Source organism: Manduca sexta, chromosome 6 (assembly GCF_014839805.1).
Source record: "Manduca sexta isolate Smith_Timp_Sample1 chromosome 6, JHU_Msex_v1.0, whole genome shotgun sequence".
Taxonomy (NCBI): Eukaryota; Metazoa; Arthropoda; class Insecta; order Lepidoptera; family Sphingidae; genus Manduca; species Manduca sexta.
Window position 1 is genome coordinate 8,187,566 of NC_051120.1, and position 22,667 is coordinate 8,210,232.

Consider the following 22,667-nt stretch of genomic DNA (forward strand, 5'->3'; position numbering starts at 1 on the left):
GATGTTTATCCTTTTTGGAGTATTTTTCTTTTTACCAATGAACTAAAGATATACCGTGCATAAACAAACTCAACTTATCAGTTAAATCTGATTAAGGTGACGGCCAACAAAGTATACTTGATCTTTTATTAACATTGAACTTCAATTTAATGCACAAATCGTATGTCGCATCTTATTATGACAATTTGACGGTCATCGGATAAAGGGAACATTTTCATTGCCAAGGTTTCCCAGAGTATCGCACAATTCAAACAAAATTTAATTTCATTCAACATGCTAATGTCTGTGGATTCGGGATTCACGTAATTATCAACGATAAAAAAACTGCCAACGATTTCATTAAATGGCCATAAAATATTTATTGTTTTTAATATTATGCTTGCTGTGTTAAAATATACAAGTGTTTTTGATGTTAAATTAAATCATTATCTTTTTACATACGTTTATTGGTTTTAAGGATGGAACGGGTTATTTGATGCGAGGATACGAATACTTTTTCGGTTTTTTGCCATATTAATATTTATGCGGTCTCGTAAATTAGGTATTTGATAATAATATCGGTTTGACAGTGTCATTAAAATATCGTAAAAATGATCGCATTCATATTATTATGCCAAAGACTTCCTTAGCTGTAAATCTACATGTACCATTGTTTTTTTATGTATCCGAAATGACTAAGTCGAATTTCAATATTTTTATACATTACAGTCTTACCAGTTCTTTTTCGTACATTAATTAAAAATACACACACCCAAGCAATCTGTTTTTAAAGAGGTAGCTAGTGGCGCCAATAGGTAAATCAAATATGTTACAAAAATGTCTTATAAAATCTTAACTGACCCGGTCGGATAGTTGCATTTCGGTAAGAATGCAGTCCTGAGGTCTCAGGTTCGATCATCCGGTCGGTAAAAGTGAGATGTGTTTGGCTTGTCACCTATTATTTCATGGGACGAAAAACGGACGGCGGAAAATGGGTGTACCAGTTGCGCCTCTGTCTACCTATCGAGGATTACATCCGTGAGTGTGTGCAAAATACTATATTGAATGATATATGAGTTCCGTTCAATAAAGTTTCATCAGATTCTTTATACACGACGACACTGTAGTAACGGTAACTTATTTTATCACGTTAAATTCCAAAATGTATATACAATTTTATAGCATTTCATCACGATAAACGTGAACATGGCAGACAGGTGACAAAAAATATTAACAGGTAAAAGACGTTGATTCACACCTCATCCCGCCTAGCGGTGAATAAGTATATCTTGGCTCGCTCTGTCAGCACATAACGGGGAGGGTGTCTATACATTGAGGCATGTCTACATTAAAAGGTCACGACCGCCACTCTCATGTACCTACCTACGCAGACACTATGTACCTAGAGGGAGTTCTTTATTGAACTGTCTTGGGCGGGAAAGGGGTCGGTTTATTAGGTCAGTAACACTCGTGTTTTGTTTGTTTACATTTTTGTAAGTGTTGTTTACCTAATTGTCTGATAAAGTGGTATTTACATAATGCCGTTCTACTCTCGCGATTACTGTGCTCCTGAATATCTTTTGTTACATTTCGATCATTACAGAAATATATTTTTCTGTTTATAAACGATCTATCTGGTTATATAAATACATGTTTTAATTTTTTTTGATGAGATTCATTTTTAATTAAGTTGTGTAATGTGTGTGTAATCAACATACACGTGTGCGAATAGATTATGTATTGACTGGCGCAATTTTTGCAGTCAAGAGCACCTGTATTAACATTGGATTAAATATTTTTTGGGTCGTAATGCTGTGGCAGCTTAAGTATTCATATTGCATTGTTAGTACGAATGGAATGTAGCCATTCAACTCGAAACGAATGAATAAAATGCGTATTGTTATTAAGGCGATACCTCAAGGTCCATTTTCATACATTTTGTTTCGGCTTTAATCTGGGTAACTAAACAAGTATAAAGTAATTACGTCTAGTTAGTGATTAGTTCTCGCAGTTGGAAAACGTAAAATAATTAATAATCATGGATATTTCGGCCTTTAAAATTTAATATGACGAAATTTTAAAGGCAGAAATATCCATGATTATTAATTATTTTTACATTTTTCTTCAACTGCGAGAACTAATCACTAACTAGACGTGAATTTAAATTCTTTACTTGCCAATACTTGTTTAGTTACCCAGATTAAAGCCGAAACAAAATGTATGAAAATGGACCTTGAGGTATCGCCTTAAAGTCAAGGCAAGTCCGAAAAAAGTAGTATAGAATGATAATTACAATAAAAATAATAGTTAATTCCTAATCTGTGGACCTTTTACACTGTGCATTAACTTGAAGTTAGCTCATTCGTGTAGAAGAGCGTAGCAATCGATCTCGTGTATCATATAATCAACTCCAGCGTTTGAGATGCTAGAGGAATCGCGGATGCATCGTTGATCTTAAGTGAGGGAGGCTGTGACTTCATGCCTCGTGTTTGTCGAAATAACTCTTACATGTTTATAGTGTAGACCAAATCTAGTCTAAAACATATAAACACTCATAAGTAATTACCATGTATTGAGTAATTGTCATTACTTAACAGGTAAAATTAGAGATGTGAATAACCTTTTTACGTATTTAAAATCATGACTAAGAAGTTCTTTGTAATCTTAAACGATTCATACATGTATTTTTGAGATGTGGCAGCAAGGGTACCTACCTTAACCGCTGAACCTACAAAAAAAACTTCTTATCCTGTTGTTTATAAGGATCAAAAAACTCAATTGGACCATTAGAAATAGGTTTTTGAACTTTTAAGGTCACATGTTGCAAAAAACTTTCTTCATAGTTCATACATTTTGTAATGTGACTCCAAATCGCTTTTAAACATAAAAGTTGGTGGTTAAGGTCGACTAATCTACCAAAAACAAATAGAAATCTATAGGAACTAAAAAAACAAATAAAAGTTATTGTGTTTGTTATAATTATCACTTTTGGAACCGACAGAAATTTTTAACACACTCAATAATATTTTTATGGGTATTTTTAGTTTCTTTGATACTATTCTATTATTTTGTATAAATTAATATACTGAATGCAAAGCATCTTTATAAGCATCAGGATCGATTGACGTCAAAAAGTATTTGCATAAATTGTGCATTTTGGTGACTACATTTTCTGTCATTTCTGTCAGTGTAGATCTCAATGTCTTCTAAAATGATGAACAGCTTCCCAACAAGGTTTTATTGTAGATACAGCGGTTAAAGTAGTTAGTTGGCCTCACTGTCCCGTCTCAACAATTCACCCTGTATATTAGACAAAAAATTAAACATCTCTTGCCCTCATTTCAACATAACAGAACATTCCTAATAAATTGTAGGTTTATGTGTTGCCTTCCTGTTTTTGTGTTCTGCAACATTACGTTTTCCTGCGTATTGTAAGAAAGGTGTTGACAAACAAATTTAAACGGACAGGGGCATTACTTGCCAAGAGTAATGCCTCTCTTTTCCTTTTAAGATTTTACAACTTTGTCTGCCGTGGCCAACGTTAACAGATGAATAATTCAAAGCACTTACTCGGATCTTAGTTACGAGCGGGGCTTAATCTTTCCGAGTGTCGTGCTAGTGAAAAGTTATCCTCGGTAATTGGCTTCGTCATCGTTTGGTTATGCAAATGTTTACTTGTCACCTTAGATGCTAGTGCAAGCCACCTGTTGCCTAACCGCCGCGGCGCCTAGTTACAGCGCGCTTGACATTCACGGGGGCTCGTGACGGCGCGGACCGAAATAACTCGCCGTAACCGACCGCATAACACGACGTAATGCTCTTTCTATTTATAGTGTTTTATAATTAAATACAGACATTTGTATTTACCTTCCGCAACTCCTTGACGCCGCGCCGGTGCTACAGCTGAGAATTCACACGGCAACGTTCGCGTCATTTGTGTTTGTTTGCGATTTGTTTTGCAGTATATTATGTGTGAATGGTCGTTTTTAGAAATTGCTTGTAGCTTCGTCATATCATTGTTATTGCGCGTGAAGTAGAGTTCAAACATAGTTTGAGAATATGTTTGTACTTTGGATGTTTGTTACAAGTTAACGCTTCCTAATGGATTAGTTCAAAATTAGCGTATAGATAGACGGTACACCGTTTAGAAGTTTAGCGTATGTTACAAAACATCACGTATAAATATATGTCGGAGAAGCATTATTCCCGTCGACATCATCATTAGTGGTTGCGGACTTAGTGGGCGTTATCAGGGTAAAATGCGAGCACAAAACACAATGATCACAGATATTTTTATATTCGAATTCAAATTAAACAATATTTGTCACTTTACAATTATGAAGATAGAAAAGTGGACAATTAAGACCGAGCAGCGGGTTCAGGGCACCGATCTTACTTTAACCAACAAATATTCTCAACGATCCAACTCGATCAATTCGACCAGTCACTATCATGATTCCTCCAACGAATGTCCAAAGCACTCATGGCCTACCTGAATAGTAAAGATGGCGCCTCGACCCCGCTCGAGGCACGTGCCTTGCTCTGATTGGTCGTTTCGTAAATTATAATTTTTAAATAAACTTCTATTACATTATGGCTAATGCGTAAGGTTTTAAGTAATAGAAAAATGTAACAAATCTAATAAAATTAGATTAACAATTATTGTGCGTTATGCACGAAAACAACAATCAACCGGACACATAGCTTCCTCCGACATATATAAATAATAATATATTACTTGATGAAAATGACATCGATGTACAGTGTACACCGACATCGGTGAGATTAAAATCACAGGTGTTTTATAAATTCATGATGCCTTAAATTTTTCTATCTAGCTTTAACGAGTAGGTGTTCATAATAATCGGTATCGTTAATCGTACTAATATTCTAACTATAGCCTTGGTAAAAACTTGTGAGGGTTCAAGATTAAATGAATACTATAACATTATTTCTGAGTATTTGTTATTATTAACTTTAATGTTTGAGATAGAATTTCATTCATAATAGCGCAGTTTATTCAAATATAATTGTAATGAGTAACTTACGCCTCCAGAAAAGGCAATAGGATTATTGTATTAATTCATAAGCTAAAGAATTGAAAAGACGATAGAATTGCTTTGTGTATGAAACATTATTTATGTTTTGTCTAGAAATGCCTCTTTGTTTATCTTTCTTAACCTGTTTTGGATTTATTAATATAAATTTGTTAGAGTAACGGTTTGAGTGAGTATTATGACAAATTGATTAGAACTTATTAGCAAAGTTTTCAAGTGCGTGGTTTCTGTAGTTGACAGTTGGAGCAATGAAGTACTTAGAATACACATTTCATTACAGAAATCATTTATAACAAACGAAATTTGTTAAGTTAGATGATCAATAACGCCATGTGCGTAAAATGCTGTTAAATAATCCAAAACACAGTAAGAATGGGTTATGTTGTATGTTTTTTTTTGTTATTTCATATTTCCACTCAAAATGTATAGCCGTGTTCCGTTTCATTGAAACCGTCTCGAGACAAACCGGCGCGCGCGAGCTCGGAACAAATATCCAAACATTATTCTTTAACACTGATTTATTATATGAGAGCAGTTATTTGTAGCCGGTGTCGTCAGCCGAAACAGATGATACGATGAATAATGTTTACGTGCCATTGTTGATACCCGATGCGTATAAAAAGTAAACCGGTCAGCGGACCTTTTACCGTTCCAACAGTAGTACTATGAAATGAAGGAGATAATAATACCAATAATAGTCAATTTCATTCATTCATTCTCTCTCGCCGCCAACAATATAGTTATGGTTGGACGTTTTTTGTGTAGATACGCAAAGGGATAGCCCGACGGCGTTTAATATGTAAAGGAAGGCAAGGTTACACGCACACATTGGCGGCGTGTTTGTACAAGATGCGTTTGTAGTGGAGGGAATCCCCAACTTTTTACAAACACAATCAAAGTTATGTAATGTTTGCTCGTATCCGTCGGCGCACACCGACTGCCACTGTTTGTACGAATGCCAATGTTATACATTACAGGCCTCTTGTATTAGTCATAGGTCATTAGCATTGCTGTTAAATCGTGTTTACTTTTCTTCATAACAATACTGTTTTAAAATTTACACCGCTCCGTGTTGCGATGTGAATGGATCTTGTTTTGTGTGTTTAAGATAAGCTTCAAAGTTTTCATCTTTGTCGTGAGACATGTTATGTATGGGTATGGTATCATAAGTTTTTCGCATCTTAAACTGAGGCTTCTAAAAACATGTATGGCCCGCTAGTGTTTTTTCACATATCTTTCATATGAAGATAGCACTGTCTTTTATATAATATAAACAATTAGTAGTATTGAATAAATATTGCTCAGTTCTCTTTATTCCATCTATGTGAATATGCTTGCTGATTAGTAACAAAACCTTATTTTATATTGACAACCCATTAGAGTTATGTATCTTACCTTTCCAGTTTGTAGGATTTCTAGATCTGTAAGCTTCGATATTACCTGATCTCAAAAGCATTAAAACTATCATAAAGCTATTTGTACGAGGGTGTTTTGTAGATGAAATACTTGTAAGCGCGACTAATAAATAAATTGGCCAAGTGCACGGAAAAAGAAAAGAACGTGTGAAGTCAAACTTAAAAGGCACTCTCGACCGTTGAGAGCACATAAAAAGCTTGATGAAGGCGCAGGACAAGAAAGATGAAAAAACAAAACTATCAACCTACCTCGGCAGCGTTGTGAGCGTATTCCAACTAATTTTAGTCTGGATTGGAAACTTCTTTAGAAGATTATTGGAATGATGCAATTGTAAATTTCTCTGTGAAGTTATCGTCAAATTTATGTTCATATAATTGTTATCGGCTGTTTATTTTTTGTTTATATGAACCTCGGTTTTAACTTGACTACTTTTACACGAATTTCGTCGGATAATAAATTTATTTTGCCAACGTCCTAGGCCTCTTTTGATTGAAAACTTCTTGGAAACCAGGCCATACTGAAAATAAAAGGTATCGTGCGCTGTTCTCTAAGACATTGACGAACGGAATTGGATTAAATTTGATTAAAACATACAAATCTATCGTATTTTCTGAATAAAAGTCGAGTAAACAACAATCAGCGTGCCTGTTCAGTGTAAGAATTTGCCTATTTTTTTAGTCTTCGTGCTTCAATTTCTTTGAAGTGCTATTGTAATGTTCTAATGCCTGTTAATTTTCATCTGGACACATCGACCAGCACCTAATATCCAGCGTTATATTGATAATCGTGTTTCGTTTAAATTGGACGCGGTGGCCGAAAGTGGCGGCCATTATGTATAAATTAGTATCAGGGTTAACGTTTAGGTCGTTGGTAATGACATAATGCCGATGCAAGTAGGTGAATGCGCCCGTTCCGACGAGCGCCATAGGAATCCGGTCACATTCCTAACGGCACACACTTGCACTGTCGCGTTTGATACAGTTGTAGTTTGCGCCCGAGCGCCGCCCATCATGTAAATAATTACTCTTGTTGCATACATATTCCGCGCTGGCGGTCTCTTGTTGTGTGTGATTTCCGTAACTAAATACAAGTTTCATTTGCCATTTTAATTGTATTAATAGGTTATCTGGATTTTCCAAAATATATGAATGAGATAAAGGCAAGTAGGACATTGTGATAACCCGACCGATTAAATAAATCCTTACCTTAGCTACTATTCTAATCGCACTTAAAACCTAGCTGCAGCAAAAAGTAAGAAATATTTTTGAAAATCTTTAACTTTAGTTTGGTCGCTTTTCATATTGTAGATTAGTTTGATAGGGTACATAATGTCCCATCATACGCTTTAAAATAATATTGTTGTTCTCATTTACATTTCTCCAAAATTAACAATCTGTTCTAGGGCATTTCGCAACTTTTCATAAGCTTTTGACTATTCCATTGTAATAAAATGGTTTATTAAAGCTGGGTCAGATGTTAAAGTTTGCTATAATTGGATTAAATGTAAAGTTGAAACGTTGTAGCACTCGCATGCCGTAAAGTTCTCTGTATATAACCGTGGAAAGCATTCTTTTTCAGTATTTTTAACTCACTGGAAATTCTTTAAGTTGAAAGTATTTAAATGAGAGTATGTTTTTATGTTAATTCCGCACTGACAAGAATATAAGGCTGTTTGATAATGTTGTTATTCAGGTAAATAAATGGTATGACTACGTCAAGAGTAGTCTCATCACATCAATTTAATGGCTATAGGTAATACAATAAGTAAAATTATAACTCTTTTAAGAGCAAGAAGACAACCACAAACCAAGAATACCATATTCTCTCTTCTATTAGGCAAGAACAAAGACCTGCAACTGACCTTTTGTTTTTTACTACACCTTTGTTTTAGTCCCATCGTTTATTTTTAAAGGATAGTTATTTTCGAGACGGTAAAAGGCCTCATACACTCACCTTTAAACGGCTAAAATTTATTAATAACAGCTGTATTATTAGTTGATACATGTTTGGTTATCCTCAATGGCATGAACATGAGATATACTACTTGTATAAGTTATTTATAAGTGATTCACCTCATTAGTATTTACTTTTTAGGCTAGTACTTCCGTAACTAGCTTTACAAGTAAATAAGAGACTTAAACCCAAATTCAATTGTTTGCTATCAATAGGGTATTTATCAATGTTACATTTTGTACATCATTTATATATGTAAAAGCAAATAATACTAAAAAAAAGTCTTTCCGTGAAAACTGCATTAAAATTAGGAAAAAAATTAGGCAGTTATCCAAGTTCCAAATATTGCAATGTGCAGGAATGAGATCATAGTGGCGATATCGGTTCATCTCTTTCTTTCGCACGCATCGTAATTCCTGATGACCTCACGAGCGCGTGCTGCGTCTCTTATCATTTCTTGACACGCTTACGATTCTACCGAAATTCAAAGGCTTAGATTTGTTGATTTTTTAAATAATTACTCTGTGTTGGATTTATATGTAGTAAAAATGTTTTGATAAATGTAAAGAACATAATTGAGTCAAATACCATAAAGCACTATTAGTCCCCGACTAACTCAAACGAAATTAACGTCACAGTTCCGCTAGGCCAACACAAACATATTTGCCAGATTATTCATAACAACATATTAATTGATTCAACTTATTACCAACTACAACGCTGCCTACGTAACAAGCACATGTTACGATGCTAAATTATGACATCAACATTCCATTTATGTAACCATGTCTTACATTAAAGTCACAACGACATTTAACAGCTGATTTTACTACGAACCCGCTTATTCACACACCTAATCGTTTCGTAGGCCTTCACGTAATGTGACGTTTTCTCTATTGTAAACAAATTGTCCTCCTTTGCCATTTAGGGATTTTTATGAATAACAGATGTTTGTTATTTAGTTTTCTCAGTACACCTTGACATGAGCGCGTTTGTTAACGTGAATATGTTTTTGATAAAAATGTGAAGCATTTTATAAATGTACTATTCTTTTTATTTTGTATTTTTTTTTTATCATCAGTAGTACTTGTGTAGCAATGTTTTGTTTCACGAAGTGAGTTAATAACTTGATGCTTGTATGAAAATGATTTACCGAAATGTTGTACATAAGGAAATTACTAGGACAACATAACTGGCGACAGTTCCTGAAAGATTACTTACAGCAACCGGTCATGTATTAAGGTATATAGCGTTCAAGCAGACCAGATTCCCGCTCTAGATATCTTCACCGCTTTTTACAACACCCGTGGGGTAAGTAAAAAGCAGTTAATATTCTTAGGCCGTTACGCCATGACTAAACTTTGCATTCGAATTGTTTCGAACTTCTATTTGTAATGACAGTATAATTTGAGCACTCGAAGTCGCGATAATCTTAACTGCTAGTACATTGTTACTTAAAAGATAATTGATTGCATAGCCACTCTGTAGAAACTTTCATTACAAGCAAGTGTAATTTCTTAAAAGTGAAATGCCCATTATGATTTATGTTTATAACTTTTCTATAGCACTTTTTTTTAAAGTTTTAATCACCATCAATGCATTGCCATTTGCCAGATATAATTGAATTTGATCGGTGATCTAATTCATGTAGGGTGTCATATCAATCTTTCATTCCCTCAACACGTATGGAAATTATTGGCATGAAATATATCCCCCGCATTAAATTTATTTATTTACAGGGTAACGTACGCTATAAAATATTTGAAGTACTTTCACACGCATCCACTCCGTTGGGGTTCCGTGCATGAAGAATAAAAACAAAATGCGTGCGAAACACTTGGCCGTCTGTTTGTCTGTCATTATAGTTTCGCTCAACAATGTATTAGCATATTGAATTAGCAATAATAACAAAAATTGCCTGTATACATTTGTAGTAAAATAAATGGAAGATCAAAATGTGAATTTAAGAGAATACATAAAATCTTGCAACGTAAGATATTTTTAGATAAGTATAATAAGCATTTCTTTAATAAATCATTTAAACAGTTTTTACAATTGTTATAAGGATTTTTTCCAATCACGTCTATTGATTGATTGATATTTAATGATTTGTTAGATATTAGCTTTGTTTATGCTTGGGAATGCGAACCAAGCTTGTTTTAACAGAAAGTGTAAAACGTTCCTGGCTATTAATGTGGGCCCGTGATCTAGTCCTTCCTCACCAAATTCATAAATTTTGGACCGATGCATAATGCCTGCATCTCAAACTTTTGTGTAATCCTCATGTTTTCTTTAATGTTTCATAGATCTCCAAATCCAGGTTAACAGCATTCGTATCACTATGTGACAATCTTCACAAAATATTTTTTTAACATATTGATCAAATACTAACATAACTGAAAAATCTCCCGTTTATGGGCATCTACTCGAAAAGAATGCAATTCGAATCAGAAATGTTTAAACTGTTTATTTTTAATTTCCCAAAATTAATACGCAGTATTCGTTAAAACCAACATTGTATTTCACAGAACTCTTGTCCCTCTGAGTGCCCATTTTCCGCATCTCAGCTGTTTTCCGCATCGCTAGCGAAAATGAATGCCGTCGCGTTACCTTTAGGTTTCATTGTGGTTTGCGTTAGCCTTGTTCCTATTTTCAAGCTACAATTTGAACAACTACAAGGCAGTTGGGATTCCTGTAGTTACAGACTTAACTGCACCTTACTTCGCTTCGTATTAATTTAAAACGATAAAAACGCAATTACATATTCGTACAATAGTAATTTTTCATAGCGTATACATGAAAAAACTTATTCTTTATCTTGTGTGCTTCTTTAAAGTATAATTTTATGTAAGCAACTCTTTCTTTATACCAAACGTATCTAAATATAATATTTCATTTAGTTATTCTGTGTAAAGTCACTGCGAGTTTTTGTCGTGTTGACGTCGAGGTGGAAATAAAAGAAAACTCAAGCGAAATGGAACTATTTTCCCATTCCGAATGTCTGTATTTTGTCACTCCCCGACAGGTATTACTTTACTTAAAGTAATGCCTCCCATGTGTATATTTATCTTGCTGATATAAAGTAACAAGTGTTCGTGTAGGACGGGGGCGAACATAATGATTCTTCGGCGGCAGAACCCTAAAAGGTCTCTCGTAATTCTAAATAGACTATTACAAGACCCTCATTGCGAAGTCAGTGGGTCACTGCGACAACGTAATTTTTTGCTTTGTTGTTATTGTGCGTATTATGTAGCGTCGTCGCGTGTAACGTTCTGTTATGACATTAAATTATAAGTTTTATTCAATAAATTTTGAAATGTATGTGAGTTATTGTTCCGTTTACAAGTTTTGACATCGATAGATGCGTACGGAAGCAAATAGGATAGGTGCGTAGCGGGCGGGAGGTGTGCGCGGGCTGCGCACCTACCCGCGGGTCAATTACTGCACAAATCAATACGGATGTCTTCCTATGCGGTGGCTCTTTGTTCCAACCGACTAGAGATACGAGGCTCGTCTCCGCGGCTCCAGCTCTGTCCGGAAAACTCGCTGAGGTATCGCAGGGTCGGATGATTACTTATTAACGTAGGTGGAGGCTGGCTGGCGCGGGCGGGTCGCTTTGAGCTCGTCGCACGATCGATGCCGAGTCGGCCAATAGCGCGACGCCGCCCCCCGCTGCCCGCGCCCTGCGCAACCCTCGCCGTTCTTCGCACTTGCCGCACCCCGCAACACCGCCCCCATAAATCATTGAATCCGCCATAAAACACCCCAATGTTCGTAAAAATGTAACACTAATTGGCGAACACGAATCTCATACCTTCTGGAAAACTACATCCGGAAGCCTTCAGGACAAGGCCGCAGTTTGGAGACATAAAACACAGATCAAAGAGTAATGCCGATCCCCTTTACCCATTTCGCCTCGCAGCGCGGGGGCTTGTACGAATAATTGAATTTCCATCGTGGAATAAAATGAGAACTGAACACTGAAGCGACTTTGTTGGCAAGTCAAATTATTTCGGACGTCAATTATTTAGGCGTACGGCATCCACCTGACAATAGATATAATAGCATAAGCTTTCATGTTGCCGTCGACAGATAGGCTTGTGTGATTAACGAAAAGGGTGAAACAAATTAACTTACTCAAATTACAGTTTTATTGTTGAAAATAAAATTGCGTGGTCATATACTGCTGGCACTAAATGGGAAATGTTGATGTGTATTGCTTTGCATATCGACTTTTGAATTGCTTATTATTTCGTGATTGTTGCTTTCATGGCTCTATATTGAAAGCGATTTTTTTTTTCAAATGTACTTTTTATTACAAGATAAATAGAGTATGTGTTTTTGTATTGCAGCCGCGTGGGTACGGCGCGCCCCCTTACGGCGGCGCTCCGGGGGGACCGCAGCAACCCCCGGGAGCGTATGGCCCTCCAGGATCCTACCCTCAGCGGTATCCACCGCCACCGGGGCCGCCTGGCGCGCCCAGCTCGAGACCGCCCTTCTCGCCACACCAGGTTAGTTTTTACATCACAACCCGACTGCTCTCTGGCACAATATTACTTTATTACTTGAAGTTGTGTCAGTTAAAACTCGTTGATGAGCAAATCTATTTTGAGAAAGTGGTTAACAATATAATAAACTTTTAAGACTATTTATATGAAAGCTTTTAAAGAAAATAAAATAAATTATCAAATATAGTCTATAGTGGCATTGCGAATTAATATTATTAATAGTTGGTCAATCAATGCTTGTGGATATCCACACACTAATTAGTTCCGATAGATGACCGAGATATCAAGGTGGTCGGTGTCGAACCTTTCCGCATCAAATCTTGTTATTAATTAAACACGCCGCCATTATTGATTGCAGAATATTAATAGGATATTAAACGTTAAGGTAATATATTTGTTTGTATAATTAAACAGTTTCTTAAGGTTATAGCTTAAGGTACATTTTTCATACATTTTGTTTCACCTTTAATCTGGGTAACTAAACAAGTAGCAAGCCTTTAAAATTTCGTCGTATTAAATTTTAAAGGCCGAAATATCCATGCATATTAATTATTTTTACGTTTTTATTTTCAACTGCGAGAACTAATCACTAACTAGACGTGAATTTAAATTCTTTACTTGTCAATACTTGTTTAGTTACCCAGATTAAAGGTGAAACAAAATGTATGAAGAATGGACCTTAAGCTATAACCTTAAGTGTATGTAGGTGGAAATTAACTTGGTTAGTGGGAGCTGTTATTTTGAGCGTCTCGGCCCAAACATGTTTTGGGAGATTGTTGTCATGACGGCTGATGTGAAAGTCGCTGCTCGCAATACCATCGATTCCAACAATAATAATTTAAAACTTAACAGCCGTTCACGACAACTCGGCGACGAGTTCGAAGAATTATAGCTTTCGCTCTCGGATAAAATAATGTACTGGAAATCTTGGACTTCTTGAAGAAATGGCTCGAGTTTTGTACTGCCTGGCAATGCCCTTGACCTAGTTGCTTTCAAATGTTATGTAGGCTAGAGTTTGAAAAGAATTCGCCAACGCATTCGCCGAATCGCCGAAACTAATACGAACTGTGGATAAAATAAATGTGAACATGTTTGTTATAGCCCATTAACGAATGTTGGCTGGCAACACAAATAGCATATTTAAATGATTACCCATTCATCAAATAAAAAAAATATTAATTCAGAACATTAAAATTAAACCTAACAAATCATTATTAATCCAAGACCTCGATCATTAGAAACATAAATTGATTTCAGTGTTAAGTTTTCGAGGTTGATTGACCGCTCACGAAATAAAGTATAAATCTTCAATTAATCGTGCAATGTTTAAAAATTTTACATTTAATGTTACGTCTTCGGTCAGTTACCTACTCATACAAACAGAATTGTTGAGAGATGTTAATGAATTTTTCATTTCATCACTAAGCGAACGTTTGAAAAATGCGTCATGGCGTAGTACTCAGAGTAAATAACATTTTCTCCACACTACAAGGAAATTGCTTCGCGAACTAAATTACGAGATCATTTTTATATGAATATTTTCATAAAGTAGCAGTACGAAGTTCTTAAAAGTAATTATTAAAATGAAATATGATTAAAGTATCCTGGCAGTCTACAATTAATATAGTCTCTTGTGTATTATGTGCTTATAAAATTTTAAGAACTCGATAATGCCAATTTCTTTCCCACTATGGACTATAACTGGCCATCGAATTTCACGTCGTAAATGTGTAGTTCCTAGATAAAGCCATACAATCATTTGTTTCGCAAATTATAACGATTATTATTTTTTATTACTGGCAGTAAATTAAAGTGCGACAGCCACGTATTTAACCTAATTCACAAATATAACTTATCTATCATTACGTTTCTGTAAACTAACAGATACTGGCACACTTCTATCACCAACTGCGTATATTTTTCAAAAGAATATAACCTTTACCGTCGTTGCATGTACAGGCGGACGGTTGTCCCGTTATTTAAAGGTAATACAAGACACGTACAAATACACGGACACACTATACAGCGATCCATCTTGTCGATCCTACAATTTAGACAGACTTAGAACAAGCGAGTGGAGCCCGCGCCCGCGGATATCATTTATACATTCGATTCCAGCTGAGAACAAGACTTAAATAAATTGTCTTTGTTGCGAGTTTGCCGTTCGGGCGCGTCGCGCAAAAACAGGATGCGTTCAACCTACCATTCGACACTATGTTTGTTCGAACTGATCCAGTTCGTTAATTTGATGTTTATGGCCATTAAATAGAGGATAAAATGTGATAATGACGATGTGTGTGCTTGTTTTTGTTGCTTCGATCTGCTGTTGGTGAAATATTATGGCTGTTTAGATTAGTTGTCAATAAATAATGAATTAGTTTTACTGTACCGACTACGATAGCACAAATAATGTAGTTATTTCATTTTCGAAATAAATATAAAGGTTTTATTCAATCAGTAAAGTTTCTTTTAGATATACAACAAAATAGAATATCTAGAATGAATTCTATCAATGAGTTATTGAATTGACGAAAAATCACGTAGCAAGAGATATCGAGTTATAGAAAATTTTAAGGTAGTAAATTAGAATAATGACGATGAATGTGAATTGCCGATATTTTGTAATTTGACAATAAACTAACTTAGAACGTGGATGTAGTTGTTTTCAATCATATCGAGATGATTAGTGATGATTTTTAATAGCACATAGTTCCAGTAAAGTAATCAGTCTCGTAGGCTTTTTATTTTTTGTTGTTTTTTAGGAAGTGTTGATGTATTTATTGCCTAATAACAACAACTGATATATAATAATTAAATAGGTACTTAATGACATTTAATATCTAATAACATACTTATGTTAAACAATAATAATTGTGTAACTACATGGTGATTTTTTAGATAAAATATAAGGTACTTTACCCAGCAAAATAGCGCGCTAAACGTATTTTAAAGATATCTTATTACAAATTTATAATACAGAGAGAAAAATAATTACCATCACATTTCTACAATATTGTTATCTTAATTTTGGGTATATTTTTTATTAAATGTAAATATAGTTTCATTCATTTCATAACGAATATGGAACTAAAATTGTTGATTTCGTTCATCTCCTAAAGTAAACATCATTTTAATTTGCAACCAACACTATTAGATAGACAATTTAATAAGGAATATTTTGATACTCTGTAATTTAAAAGACTTTAAATTATTCGTAAATATTTGCCGACTCGCCATAATTCATGCGCCGTAAAAGTATGGAACGAATGCTCTAAGCAGTTTGTATGGAGGAGAGCCATAATTTCCCAAAAATAGTAAGGTTGGGTAGTAGCAGTTTCTAATACAAATATATGATTTACAAATATATTGTAACAATTCTACCTGTTGTGTAAAACAAGAACAAGATTTCGACAAATAAAATTAAAGTGCATAGTTTAATTAACATATTATGTAAATTACGATGTCAAAAATATAAGCGCCAAAATAACATGGCTAATTTATTATGTCTATAAATAAATCCACATAATATATTTATGATTCACCAGAACGCAAAGACACGCAATATAGGAGTAATAAAATTTGGAAACAAAAAAGCTCATTCTAAAGTACAATCATAACTCATTGTTTAATTACACTCAAATTATAGCCATATCACGTAACGACTACACAAGTGTAACTAGTGAGTAGTGACTTGCACAACATTATGTAGGTGGATGTTATCACCAAAATAATTGCAGCTTAGTCTTCTCGGAAACATTCTTCACTCCCGCGTCGTGTTATACGATTCATATTCAAGTCCGAAACTAGAGAGCCGACTCGAATGTTTCTCAGAATCGTTGAGCCGGCGGCGTCGCGTCGGAGCCTCATCCACTCACGTGAACATAAACGTTCTATCATACTTAAGCCTCCTTCGAGCGAACACAGCTCTAAAGTGTATCAACGTAAGTTCTAACTTGGCCTGGCCCATATGATACGCTCGAATGACGTAAGCCGCTCCGCGCGCTCGCTGACGTAAGCTCGTTGTGCAACGAAGCCCGAGGTACGTTTGAAGCAGGGCTCTTAGAGCGAACTCGTGTAGAAATCGGTGTTAAGAAATGATTCCTCGATGAACAAGGACGTTTTGAAACCACGGGCAAGCGCCGTTGACCAGAAAATTGTTTCTAATATCTATATGTAGTCAAATTGCCAATTTAAATCATATTGTGACACGTGGTCATTTTTATAATATGTTTTATTCATAAGGTCATTTATTTATAAATGAATTTTAAATGCACGTTAAATATTTTTTATGTGGAATACATTATGCGCAATTAACAGCTTAAATGGTGCAATACTCGGTAAATAACTTTTTTATGTTTATTTGGGTTTATGGTAACATAACAGTATTTTGTTAAGTATTCTGTTACATAACGTGGCAGGTAATTTGAGTGATTAAATGGTTATACAAAGACCGAATAGTGAAAAGCAATAAAAGAAACATTGTTTTAAATTTTATAATATATTTTATTCGCACATATGTACCTAGTCTTGCCATAAATATTGTAATAAAGAAAAAAGAAAATTGTTAACTGCAAATAACATTTATTACTTTTACAGTGTGTCAGTTTAATACATAAATATAAAACAATTAAAAATATAAAAGCTTATTCGAAGTGGTCTCCATTGGCTGCAATACAGTCCTTTAAACGATGAGGCCAGTTATCAATAGAAGCACGCACTCTTTCCATGGGAAAATTCTTCACTGCCAATCGTATAGATTGTTTTAGGGACTCCAAATTATCATGGCGTTTAGAGCAAGCTGTACTCTCTAAAACTGACCACAAATCATAATCCAGCGGATTAAGATCGGGACTAGACGACGGCCAGTCTTCAGCTCTGATGAAGTCCGAAACGTTCGATTCCAACCAAGACTGCGTGGACCGAGCTTTATGACCCGGCGCCGAGTCTTGCTGGAAGGACCATACTTGGTTATTGAACATGGTGATGTTAAGGGGCTTAACTACCTTCTCAAGAATGGTATCTTGATACACTTGTGCCGATGTTTTGATACCTTTTCACAAAAATATGGCTCAGTCACTCCTTCATAGCTAACACCCCACCAAACCATCACTGAAGTCGGATAATGTCCACGTTGCACTCTGTCGACTAATTGGGAAGCTTCCTTAGAGCTTTGAGCATAAATACGGTCATTTTGTTTGTTAAAATGTTGCTCAATTGTAAAAATTTTCTCATCCGTAAACAAAATTTTTCTGTGACCTCCCTTTGCGTACCGCTTCAGTAGTTGTTTCGATTTTACCACCCTATTCTTCTTTAAATTATCAGTTAAGAAATGGCCAGTGCGTCTCTTATAGGCTGCAAGTCCTAAGTCATCTTTTAAAATACGCGACATGGTTCTAGGTGCTATCTTCATTTCCCGAGATAAAATCTTTTGCTTTCGGACAGGATTTCTTCGAATTCTTTCCCTTACTGCTTTGACCACCTTTTTCGTACGAACACTACGTGGACGGCCAGATCTTTTCTGTCACAAACAGAGGAGGTCTCATTGTACCTATTAATAGCCCGGTACACAAACATTTTACTAATACCAAGTGTATGGAGAGTTTTAAAAATTGCATTTGGCTCCATACCTACTTTGTGTAATGCTATCACAGCGATTCGGTTCTCTTTATCACCCCACACCATTTTAATATCGCAAAATATTTTACAATGTATTGGCGCCAAAATGAGAAAACACAATGAACAATCGTATAAAAATGACAGATTCGAAATTCAAATGTAATATTTTTTTATAATTAAGTGTAACAGTATTTATGGCCAGACTAAGTATTCCTATAAGCGCTACGGGAACGTCCATTGTTACCATAGTTACTAAGCATTGTATGAGAGGGTAACTCTTTTGCAATATAGAGCAAATTCATCCAACTCACGTGACACTTTAGACAAATAACGTTTGCATGACCTGCCTACGAAACTTAGAACCTCGTCGGTTTTATAGCCTCAGTACACCCAACAACAATACAGCGGTAACTTTAAAATAAAAGAAAATTTACATGTTTATTGTAAGGTAAAACTGCGCAAGTCGCAAACAAAGTATAGTCCAGAAATCCTTGACAGGTTCTTTACACAGTATAAAACTTTTATATCAAATATTCCAACAAATACGCGGCGGAAGTTTGCTCCGACAATTCAAGGAACTTACCCAAAAAATAAGTAATACTCGGAATTCAAGGAAAAATTTAGTTTAGTTTCGATGTTGTTCGATGTGACGTGATAACGTCAAGTGGAGCGGTCGGTAAAGGAATTTCAGAGAATGGCAAAACTAAGTGCTTTATAAAGTTTGTAGTGGTTCGGTTTTTTTATTCAACATTATAGGAGGTTATAAAGCTTAATAATAATACATTATTTTATTATAACAAAAGGTAATTCCCTTATGTCAGAGATTAATTTAATCACATGAGCTAGGGTCTTCCCCCAACGATATAACTTTAGTATGTTGAGTGACTGGTAATCGAAATTATGGTATTTTACCTGTCATGTGGTAGATACTAGATCTGTCTAGTACTGCATTCTGACTTCTAAGGCAATTTGTGCATTCATGAATTGCAGAGGTCATCCCCATACATGCGTGTGGTTACATTAAAAACGGTTTAAAGTTTCAAAAGTAAATTATACGTAAAGAGTATATCTTAGTGATATGTTTTGATTAATAATGTATTTTTTTATTTTATCCCAACAAATAGAAATACATAATTACGGGCATTTAGTATTTGTGATTCTCATACAATTTACTCATGTACAAAAGGAATAATCTAACAAAATATATGCCATTTTCTGTACTTTGGTCACATGATTCAAATCGACTTGAATTTAAACATAAGAATTTGTCAAATGTTTAACTTATAGCTTTCTTGCAGTCATTTTCGTTTAGATAACAAACTAATTAACCTTAGGAATTATGAGACGTCAAAAAAAATTGTAATCTAATGGCAAATTTTGAGACTTGTCCACCTCGTTGTCTTTTAAGGCTGATTTTAGTCAAAGTATGCCATGAAGGACTATGTTCTTTTTAATGAATATGTAAGTTGAGAATCTGGAGAATTTTTTGACCTACCTTAGATCCACGTAGTCATCTGTTTAAATGTATAATTTAAAGTAGATAATTTAAGTAATAATTCATAGAACATAAGTTTTTCACTTTATATCAACATTTTCATTTTTTTCATTAAACTAACGAAGCTGATTGTTTTTAGCAAAAAAGTACAACTAATGAAAATTTAGATGCAACAAAAAATCAAGAAGGAAGTCTTCTACCTTAAAAAAAACATTTAATTGTTCAAATCGAAAATTCTCAAAAATTCTGTAAAATATTCATAACTCGAAAGCTATGAAAAATCGCGAAACACATGGGGGTGATTCGGATACCCCAAGAGGTGCTCTATCTTTGGACCTCCGCTTGACATTATTTTTTGGGACACCCTGTATATTAAGTTATTTTACAGGCTAGTAACACTGTTTTATTCATATGGAACTTGAATTATGGATAGTGTCCGTAAAACATAATTTTTTATTATTAATTGTAACTAGCTTTTGCTCGTATCTCTGTCTGGTTTGAATACAGACAATAGAAACCATTTTCAGAATTAGAGCACAGTAGTTCCAGTAAGTAGTGCGTCAAAAAACAATAACTTACGCTTTTATCTATTCTGGCAAGAATTAAAGAACTTTACAAACAAATTTAAATCAGTTCATTTTGAAGTACTAATATAATACTTAATACGAGCCTTGTATTATATACTGCTCACTGCTAAATACGCGCCTTGTCTCAATCTGAGAGCTTTAGTTCAGTATGTTGGCTTAGTGCAGGTTGGCAAAATTGACATACGTACCAAATTGTTGAGAATTTCTAGATATACTTAGTCTGGCCATAAATACTGTTACACTTAATTATAAAAAAATATTACATTTGAATTTCGAATCTGTCATTTTTATACGATTGTTCATTGTGTTTTCTCATTTTGGCGCCAATACATTGTAAAATATTTTGCGATATTAAAATGGTGTGGGGTGATAAAGAGAACCGAATCGCTGTGATAGCATTACACAAAGTAGGTATGGAGCCAAATGCAATTTTTAAAACTCTCCATACACTTGGTATTAGTAAAATGTTTGTGTACCGGGCTATTAATAGGTACAATGAGACCTCCTCTGTTTGTGACAGAAAAGATCTGGCCGTCCACGTAGTGTTCGTACGAAAAAGGTGGTCAAAGCAGTAAGGGAAAGAATTCGAAGAAATCCTGTCCGAAAGCAAAAGATTTTATCTCGGGAAATGAAGATAGCACCTAGAACCATGTCGCGTATTTTAAAAGATGACTTAGGACTTGCAGCCTATAAGAGACGCACTGGCCATTTCTTAACTGATAATTTAAAGAAGAATAGGGTGGTAAAATCGAAACAACTACTGAAGCGGTACGCAAAGGGAGGTCACAGAAAAATTTTGTTTACGGATGAGAAAATTTTTACAATTGAGCAACATTTTAACAAACAAAATGACCGTATTTATGCTCAAAGCTCTAAGGAAGCTTCCCAATTAGTCGACAGAGTGCAACGTGGACATTATCCGACTTCAGTGATGGTTTGGTGGGGTGTTAGCTATGAAGGAGTGACTGAGCCATATTTTTGTGAAAAAGGTATCAAAACATCGGCACAAGTGTATCAAGATACCATTCTTGAGAAGGTAGTTAAGCCCCTTAACATCACCATGTTCAATAACCAAGTATGGTCCTTCCAGCAAGACTCGGCGCCGGGTCATAAAGCTCGGTCCACGCAGTCTTGGTTGGAATCGAACGTTTCGGACTTCATCAGAGCTGAAGACTGGCCGTCGTCTAGTCCCGATCTTAATCCGCTGGATTATGATTTGTGGTCAGTTTTAGAGAGTACAGCTTGCTCTAAACGCCATGATAATTTGGAGTCCCTAAAACAATCTATACGATTGGCAGTGAAGAATTTTCCCATGGAAAGAGTGCGTGCTTCTATTGATAACTGGCCTCATCGTTTAAAGGACTGTATTGCAGCCAATGGAGACCACTTCGAATAAGCTTTTTATATTTTTAATTGTTTTATATTTATGTATTAAACTGACACACTGTAAAAGTAATAAATGTTATTTGCAGTTAACAATTTTCTTTTTTCTTTATTACAATATTTATGGCAAGACTAGGTATATAGGTTTCCTCAAGACAATTCCGAAAAGAACGCGACAAATTTTGGGCACTCCCACAACTTCTTGTCTTTATTATTTTTTGCTTTAGTACATATTATTTGAATGTCAACTACTTTACCTATTACGGTTTAAAAGAGCATTATAAAAATTGGACTGTCAGACAGCGTAGATTTCGGAAATAGGTTTCCGTGAATATCCTTCGGATAACACCTAAAACATGTTTTTATTTTATAAGTATTCTCAGTCGCTCTTTCGGAGGTAGTATTTTATACCATCTTTCTAGAAAACATAGTAATTTTGTTACTTTAACAAAATAATGGATGATACCAATTCTGAATCACCGACGGGAAATAGGTTTTTACAGGTGTTTTGTGATAAAAACATTTTCTGATACGTAATATACAGAAGAGATTTCGTTAATATATTATTGGTACATGCATATTACCTCTATTGTCATAAGAGAAAAAAAAAACAAATTTTTACCAATATTATTGTGTTAAATGTCTAATTTTTTTGTAAATCCTCTTCCGACTT

At 35.0% G+C, this 22,667-nt stretch overlaps 1 protein-coding gene across 1 annotated transcript in view; it reads left to right on the forward strand.

Moving 5' to 3' along the window:
- LOC115451838 (trithorax group protein osa) overlaps window positions 1-22,667 on the forward strand; it is a 111,047-nt gene that overhangs the window by 8,766 nt on the left and 79,614 nt on the right. Inside the window, 1 exon segment of the mRNA XM_037447506.1 lies at window positions 12,758-12,916. Coding sequence (XP_037303403.1) covers window positions 12,758-12,916 — 159 coding nt within the window.